An 8,351-nucleotide genomic window follows, 5' to 3' on the forward strand; every position below is an offset into this window, starting at 1 on the left:
TGACTGCTGATATGTCAATCGACAGTGCGCATTGATCTGGAAGCTCCGATACAGAAATGAACGTCCAAACCTTCCTATAGACGCCAATCCAAGCCAAAACACTGCTTACGTGGCATTGGTATTGCCCCCCCTACTAGGGCGGAATCTGTACCTGAGCAGAGCTCTTCAAACGCTAACTTTTCCATGAAACGATCAGGATCCAAGTCAAACTAAGTGCCCTGAGCTATAGAACAGACGGGATGGCCTCTAGTAGGAGGACCCATCACTAAATGGGTGGGAAAAGTTTGACCGTTATACCGAGTGATCACCGTTATAAAATCGTCGTCGAGACAGTTTTGCATGATCACGAATGGTGACGCATTCCCATTGAGTGAACATATCGTTACGGTGTGGCAGTGAATTTCGGCCGAACACCATGTCGCGGACACTTTACCATTGATCAAAATTGATGATCTTGCTCGTACATTTGTTAGTTGAATATAAAATACGGAGACCATCTCAGAAACAAAATTATCATTGAGCGACAACTTCAACTGCATATGGCAGCCACCGCTTTAGGTAGACACGAACACTAACGAACAATAAAAACGGTAGAGATTCGAATACCTGCTGACCTTTACAATGATGCAAACCCGGTTGCGTTGGTGAGAGCCTCGTCTTCACCCAAAAAAGCCCTTCATCCATGCATGCTGCAGTCTCTGCCTCAGCAAGCTCTGCTGTGTCTCCTTCTTCATCGCTGGTATCACCACTCTCTGTCGGAGTGAGGTTGTACACCGCTCCGGCGTTGGTCTGGTGGATGGCTCGGGATGCCCGGGAGAAGCGGAGAAGCGGACAGAGGACGGTTCGGGATGCTTGGGAGAAGCAGAGAAGCGGATAGAGGACAGCTCGGGATGCTCGGGAGAGGTAGAGAAGCAGAGAAGCGGGACAACGTGAAGGGATAAAGGTTGGAATGCATGGGGTCGCTGACATGTATATATGGGCGACCTCTCGCCTCGCTTTCCCCCATCCGCATGTACTACTGCGTATGGGGGTAAGCACGTTTCGCTCACTATGCGATACAGGACACACACTGACACTTGCTCTACTATAGTCTAATATACTATAGCTTCTAACACCCACGTCCTCCGGTAGCACGGCACCAGAGAGCGCTGTCGAGTCCGACCTCTCCTCAATTGAAGAAGATCCACTGGCAGTGCCGGCGCCAAAACCTGCCACTCGAACCAGGGCAAAGAGTGCCAGGATCAGTACAGGGGGAAAACCACCGGCGAAGAGGACTGGCAACTAGGTATATTATATCAGTGTATCACTGCTTCATTTCGCTCACGTCCCCTCCCTTCCCAGAGATTGTTTGTCCCGGGCCTGTGTTCGCCCAAATGTATGTTTTTATTTTCATGCTCCCTTCCAACTGTCGCTTCACGGTCTATAAGCTTTAATTCTTTCTTTGTACTTCCTGCGCTCATCTACTGCTGCTGCTCTCGTGTCCCTGCTCTCGTGCATCCTTGCTGCTCTCGTGTGTTAACTTTGTTAGTCGGTTTAATCTCGAATAATGCTACATCATGTACTATATAATATTCACAATGAATGTCTTGTCATTGGAATCATGGGCGAGATTGCGAGTCCTCATCATATGGTGTGAGTTTTGATCATACGGCATAAAACACTAGCCGTTCTTATCATGTAATTATCATGCAGGCTCCGTCAACGGTAAGATACCCATCAATATTATAATATCATCCCTGATCTGACCATTTCACCGTCTGATTTTGGTCTGATTTCCCATATGTTAAAAACGAACTTTACACTCCACTCGTGCTGGAGATTCGAAATATCATTAGGGTACGGTGTCAGTTATAACTGATTCTACTACTGCTCATGTACTTATATTCGGTCCGCCCATTTAGTGATGCCGGAGAATGGGCGGAGAGTGTGTGAGCAGCCTCCAGACATATTTGAATACCTTTGATCACGCCGCTTCGGCATCTCGTAGTTCCGATCTAGAGGTATCCTTCGATTCTTCTTGAAACGGTGAGTGCAGAGAACATTGCTCTCCGCCGGTGTCATCGTTCATATAAAGAAGTACATCCGCAGAAAACTAAGAGCTCGAATGGTTTGACATATGGCTCGGAGAGTACAGCACTTGTCTCATCGAATTGAAAGGTAGGAATGTGATTAGTGGTTAAGCCAGTTCATGCATACGAGCAGAAATGTAATCATATCGTACTCCGCACGATTCCCCACAGACAAGGGCCAGATAAGTGAGCGGATGGCATGACTTGACAAGTCCATAGCTGGGGCCCAACACGACGAGAAATTTCGCAAATCCGTATAGCTAGATACATAGCGAAATGACGATGACTACCCGGTGCGGCCCTTTATCGATAGGAGAAAGAATAAGAAGCAGCGGGAGGTATACAACTCGTTTTACGAAGCACCTTATAGTGTTGGCTTTCTTCGACATCAAGACACCCAAAAGACGCCCTCATGTGAGTACATGGATTGACGTACATCTAGTCGCCACCTGGTAATGTTAGCATGCCACTTATGGCGCGAATCTCATCGGGCCCCGTTTTGCAACACCCTCCGATTAGCACTGCACTCCATACGTCACTACTTTGAAGGCGCGCCAAGCTGCCGACGGAGTCAGCCCATGCACGCCCCGAATCCTTGTCTCCGTTGGGCTTCAAAACCAAGAACGGACGAGAGTTAGGTTCCAGTGCCAGCTCGTCGACCGCTTCCGCCATTCTCTGTAGAATATCAGGCAGAAACTTTACCGTTGTGCAATTGACCCCTATTCCTTGAGGTACAGGGAGAGGACGCTCGTCATCCACCTCAAGCATGGCGTTGACTACATCCTCTGCGGTATAATACGTGCCATTGGGGCGCTTCTCTGAGCAGTGGCCATCAGGGAAGACGGCACTGATCCACCATGGCTTCATCTTGATCTTTTCCTCGCCCATAACCATCTTCACTGCTCGCCTTACCGCCTCAATCTCGCGTGCGAGCGGTATGGTCTCGAATGCGACGTAGTCGATAAGTTCCCAGATCTGTGCGTCGGCCGTAAAGGTGGAAAGGCGTTCGGCGTGGAACTCGGATAGTGCGGTAATTGATTTTTCCCTGGCTTCGGCATCGTTACCGAACGAATTGACGTTCTCTCCTGCCTCAGAGTATCCGCGAGGGCCGAAGGGCGGGGGTAAGTATCCGGTAAAATCTTGCATGGGGGAGATGGCGGCGCCAAATGTTCCCAAGGACAATGCGACCTTGATATGTCTATCGCTAGTCCCGGTCTCACTACAGAACTGAGACCTGGCTTCTTCCGCCACTCGCACGGCCCTTTGCATGAATGCGACTGCTTGAGCTTTGGAACAGGCTGATTGCACAAACGTGAGGTATGAGCTCTGATATCTGGCAATTGATATCATTATCAGTCCCAAACCAACATCACCAGAAGATTGTCACCCAACGTAGCCGTCAAGATGGTCCTGGCCCCAGATCGCAGAAATTCCACATGGACTTCTCTCAGCTTGTCGGGCTCCTCGATCACTACCTGCGTAGACCACAACCGGCCGGAAACGTCGACTTTGAATATCTCTTCGAGCGTGGTTCCCTATCGCAGCGGTGAGTCGTACAATAGCTACAGTAAATGTGAATATCACCCACCAGCCCGCCATCCGCGACGTTCATAAAGTGATCGCTGCCGTATATAGATGCACTGTCTGACATTATGAGGTGTCTGGCGTGATGGCCTTGGAAGAGATGCGTGAAGCTGTAGGACGAAATCAGGAAGCAATTGTGTATCACTGCAAGCAGAGATATAACAGCCAAACCACTGTTAAAGGGACAAGCGTCGAGGTGGTTGACGTCGAGTTCAAGCGGAGTTGATAGTTTCCCTATTGTAAAAGCCGGATTATAGATTTCCGATTGGGCGGAGTCAATATTTTCAAAGCATAGGCGGCCCCTTCGGCCCGAGGATTCCTTTCTCACGCCGTTGGCTCCGTCAATTGCCATCGCTAACATCTCTTATCAAACGAGCCTAGGATTTCTCTTCTGACATCTTCTTCTCCGTGCGGGCACAATGGCGCGAGATATTTTGACAACTTTGAAGAACTTAGTACAACAAACGCCGGAGCCTCAGCGAGGCCACAACCTAAGAAGAGTCTTTGCGAGACTAGCGGATCCTCATGAAGACGAGGTGTTTGTGCAGTCATACACGGTGAGCTCCCTGACCGCGTTGATCTACCATAACTGGATGGAGATAATAGGTTAGATAATGTACTAACATGCTCTCTAGGGAGCTCTGAATGAAGAATTCCACAAAAATACACAGATTCTCGGCCCGAGAATGCTTACTCCGTTTGCGCGCTCATGCGTAAAGGCAGGTATAGTGTCCACGATGTTGAGTGTTCTAAGGCATGAGTGGCCTAGGCACCCCAACTACCAAGGGAGATATTACGCTCAGTACTGGACCATGCAAGGCCTATGTGCTCTACTGAATTGCGGAAATGATTCCGAACGGCGGAGCTTGTTGAAAGAGATGTTGGAAGAGGATGTGGTGGGATTGTGCTTACGAGTATGTTTTCATGATTATTATCGCCCGCAGTGCCAAAATAAATGCGCTGACAGTTCATGCAACACGGTTTATGCGTCATGCACCATCTTGGCATCAACGCTCTTCGCACCCTCGCGGAAGCATTTTTGGGACACCACATTAGCTCTAATGTCGCTGCTGAAATTGTCGAAGCAGTCTGTGATTATGCACTACGGGGACCAGAGAATATAGTCAAGCAAATGAATAATCACGCAACAGCGTGGCAAAGCGCAGTATTCATGCACAAGAATGTACGAGGTTGTTTTGATACTGCCGTCTCGTGTACCTAATCGTTGGGCTTCCTAAAGACACCGCCCGACGCTGTAAGCGAACGCACATCGAGAGTCCATGCTATCACTCAAGATAGCGGAATGTGCACCTTGCTTGGTATTCTGCATCCTTTCTCCGTCCAACCAAGGAATTTCTGTCTCGATATGCTCAGGCATAAACCGCAAATCCTTGATCTGCTGCTTGATTGTACTATTCTTGACAGACAGCCGTGGTATCCAGAGACTCAGGTCCCTTTGAAAGCCTGCAAGGCGTTGAGCCTACTATTTGATTGCCCGGATTATATCATACCGGGGCTTTCCACTCGGTTTTTGACAAAGTACGAAGAATCAGAGGCTCGAGATTACAAGACGATATCACAAGTAGTGGCCGTTCTGGCGTCGCGTCGAGACTGGAATGAGAAGCTGATTGAGGTCTGGATGCACCTAGAAGAAGAAGATATAGAAAAAGTACAACGGTAGGCGCTCTACAATAATGAAGTCTTGATCGAGATCCTCACGAAGTGCTGGATAGACAGTTTGAAAAGGTCATGGATGATTCCAATGCAGCCCAACCGCTACGCTAAGGGGACACAACAAAAATTTATACGACTCGAGGTATGTCATCGAGTAACTGAGGTCATTGTACACTCACCGTAAGTACTAGGGGGATGCCGTACGATTATATTGCGTTTGATCGCGACTATTACACATGCAGCGCAGTCGTGCGGCATCACAAATATCCAGCTTGAGTCCCTCCTTCATGTCGCGTACCGCAGCTTCCGTCGACATACCAATTACGTCTGAGATATCGACTATGAAGACGAAGACCTCGAATCCGTTGATTACGAGTATGGACTGGTTCAACATCCTACAACCTCCCAATCGCCTACGGACCCTAAAGGTATTCCACATGCAATCCCCAACAGAAGCATTCTCGGCCCAATTGCACTCATTCAGATACTCGTTGTCTTTGCACAACGGAAAGCACTTATGGGAATACAGACAATCCGCAAAGCACCACCCGGACTTTCATCTTCAACGTCACTTGACCACATTCAACAGATCACGCACCCGGACATAATTCGACGAGCGATCAAAATCTCACAGAAACGCATACTCAGCACAATGCAGAGAGGTCGGGAGTATGTCATAGACGATAACAGCCTTACATGTGCATACTTTGCGAGCGCTGCTGAGCTCGCCGTGGCTTTGATTGCGTTGGATGCACACACAGAAGGCGAGTACACAGCGGACGTTCGTGGGGCACGGAAGCAACTTGTCATTGCATTGGGTAACGCCGCGCAGATGGCGCTGAATCTCGGACAATACCAGCGGGCACTGCGTTTTGCGTCTGGTGCCGTCAGCGTTGCAGAAAACATCCCGGCAGATGAAGATCTGGATCCAGCAATCACCGAGAAAAATAAGAGACGAGTGAACCAAGCGCTCGCTAGGCTCGAATATCACATATAGCTTACCACTTTACCGATGCTGAATACAATGTCCGCCTCCATCCGCTACAACAATGAGCGAGGATATTTCTCAGAACAGTTAGCCTCATTGGTGGCAGTCTGTTCCCGTACTGTGCGAAGTGATGATCTATTGTACCAAACAGGTAAAGTAGACAGGGAAAGTTAATCATATTCGCCTTGCCCGCAGTACAATCACAATATAACTCGTGTGTCTCATGCTTTCTGGGCATAGATGGCGTACCATCTCGTCTCAATTCTCTCCCTCGCATTGCACCGCTCGACCAAGCCAGCGACGCGAGCGTCATATTCTGCATCCGAGCTCACCATGCTGAATCCGCCAGCCTTCAAGATCGGTGCTTTGAACCCCTCAAAGATACCCGCCACATTATGCAACATCCGCTCACCCACCAGACCATTTCCTTTGCCAAGTTTCACGCGCCGCTCCTCGACAACAACGTTTGCGAAACCAGCGTCGCGGAGGAGACCGGGAATGTCCTTGTAGCACTCCTGCACAAGCCCGACGTGACCAGTGAGCGCCGCGACGATCTTGGTGAACCAGTCTGCGTGCTCGTCCGCTTCACCTTCAGGCGCATCGACGCGTCCAGAGATCTCAAGAAACTGCGCCCATCCGCCGGGCTTGAGCACTCGAGAACGCCCGGGAAATGGGAAAGGCGGCATTTGCCGCCGCGGCGGCGTGGCGGCGCGGCGGCAGTGGCGGTGCCAATACCAAACTCCCACGATCTCGACGCGACTGGCGCGTCGCCCCTGGGCCAGTGAGCCACAGATAAGTAAGTATTCCTTCGCCATTAGGGCTGTAGAATTCCTTCTGTAGTAGATTATCGTCCCCAATAAAAAGTGTTATCTCCCCAGAATCCCTCTTCGTCTCGCTCCCTCGCTTTCTCTATTTTCTTTATTCCCCTCGTCGCAGCAAACATGTGCCCAGGCGGCCATTCTACTACCTCGGGCTGTCCACTGACTACCTCGGGCTCTCCGTCTACGTCGAGCTGCCCATCTACTTCGAGCTGTCCGTCTACATCGGGCCATCCGTCTACCTCAGGTGGCCCATCTACGTCGAGTAGCAGCCACTTTAGCTCGTCGGACGAGCCCCGTAATGATGTTCACCGACTTGGATCCTGCGAGGAAGCTTCGAGTAGTAATATCGGCATGGTTTACCATCCTTGACACGGACACGCGGTACGTGGTAGTTGTTGCGGTAGTTTGTACCGCAGCCTACGTAAGATAAGAATGCATGAATGCGGCCGATGAGATAATACGCACCGAGGCATGTCAGGTAAACCGACTTGGCCCATTGGATACCGTGATTAAACGTGAATACGATCGCATCCCGCACGTACTCCTTGCGCATTTCGGACTGCCGGTCCTTGCACTCGGGCTGAGAGCACCGGCGCATTGGGGGGAACAGTGAAATAAACGCTAAATAGTTTAAACACTTGAGTTACAGAGGAAAGAGACTACTCACAGATTCCTTCACGCCAGCCGCTCTCCATAAACAAATCAGCAAGGGTCACATACTGTTTATTTGCATCCTCAATCCTCCAGATTGTTTGCCGGAAGACGGACCATAGGACCTCGGCCTGGTCGCTTGTAATGCCTAGACACTCGCAGATCCACTCGGCTTGCGTGTCTGGAAGAAACGGCGGGGCTGAACTTTCGGTATCAACATCCGAGGGGTAGGCAAGGGCAATCTCGTCGCGAATGAGACTGCATATGTTAACGAAGAGCTGAATTTGATCCGTTGTTATAGGAAGTAGGTGTGGATATGTTTCAAGAACAGATGGAATTAATGATATGTCGAGACTCATGACAGCGGAATAGATATACGGCGTGTAGGGATATAACAGACGTTAATCTAATCTAAGCGCAGCGGCGAGGCGACGCGCGGCAGTCACATCGTGGGATTTTGTTTTAGCACCGCCACTGACGCCGCGCCGCCCAGCCTGCCGCCGCGACTTGCCGCCTTTCCCAGATCTCGGACTTTCTGGAGCACTCGGTGGATCTCGCGGATGT

The 8,351-nt window shown here is 50.1% G+C and overlaps 3 protein-coding genes across 3 annotated transcripts in view; 1 reads left to right on the forward strand and 2 right to left on the reverse strand.

The window, feature by feature from the left end:
- Positions 1-2,507: 2,507 nt before the first annotated feature.
- On the reverse strand, positions 2,508-3,720 carry CONPUDRAFT_152545 (Homocysteine S-methyltransferase; the record flags this gene model as incomplete). Its single annotated transcript, XM_007769066.1, has 4 exons — positions 2,508-2,744; positions 2,805-3,402; positions 3,462-3,604; positions 3,658-3,720. 4 exons carry the CDS (start codon positions 3,718-3,720, stop codon positions 2,508-2,510), a joined length of 1,041 nt encoding a protein of 346 aa, XP_007767256.1.
- A 571-nt stretch (positions 3,721-4,291) lies between these two features.
- On the forward strand, positions 4,292-6,324 carry CONPUDRAFT_52764 (uncharacterized protein; the record flags this gene model as incomplete). The annotated part of the gene is made up of 6 exons (XM_007768169.1): positions 4,292-4,567; positions 4,621-4,836; positions 4,894-5,330; positions 5,391-5,473; positions 5,513-5,635; positions 5,660-6,324. Coding segments are annotated over 6 exons (1,800 nt in total), but the record flags the coding sequence as incomplete, so codon positions are not given.
- Positions 6,325-6,536: 212 nt separating this feature from the next.
- The window catches only part of CONPUDRAFT_52229 (uncharacterized protein), a gene marked incomplete at both ends in the record, with an annotated part of 3,591 nt that continues 1,776 nt past the window's right edge, over positions 6,537-8,351 (reverse strand). Inside the window, one exon of the mRNA XM_007768140.1 lies at positions 6,537-6,959. Coding sequence (XP_007766330.1) covers positions 6,537-6,959 — 423 coding nt within the window. The remainder of the gene's footprint in view (positions 6,960-8,351) is intronic.

Source organism: Coniophora puteana, assembly GCF_000271625.1.
Source record: "Coniophora puteana RWD-64-598 SS2 unplaced genomic scaffold CONPUscaffold_4, whole genome shotgun sequence".
NCBI classification, from domain to species: domain Eukaryota; kingdom Fungi; phylum Basidiomycota; class Agaricomycetes; order Boletales; family Coniophoraceae; genus Coniophora; species Coniophora puteana.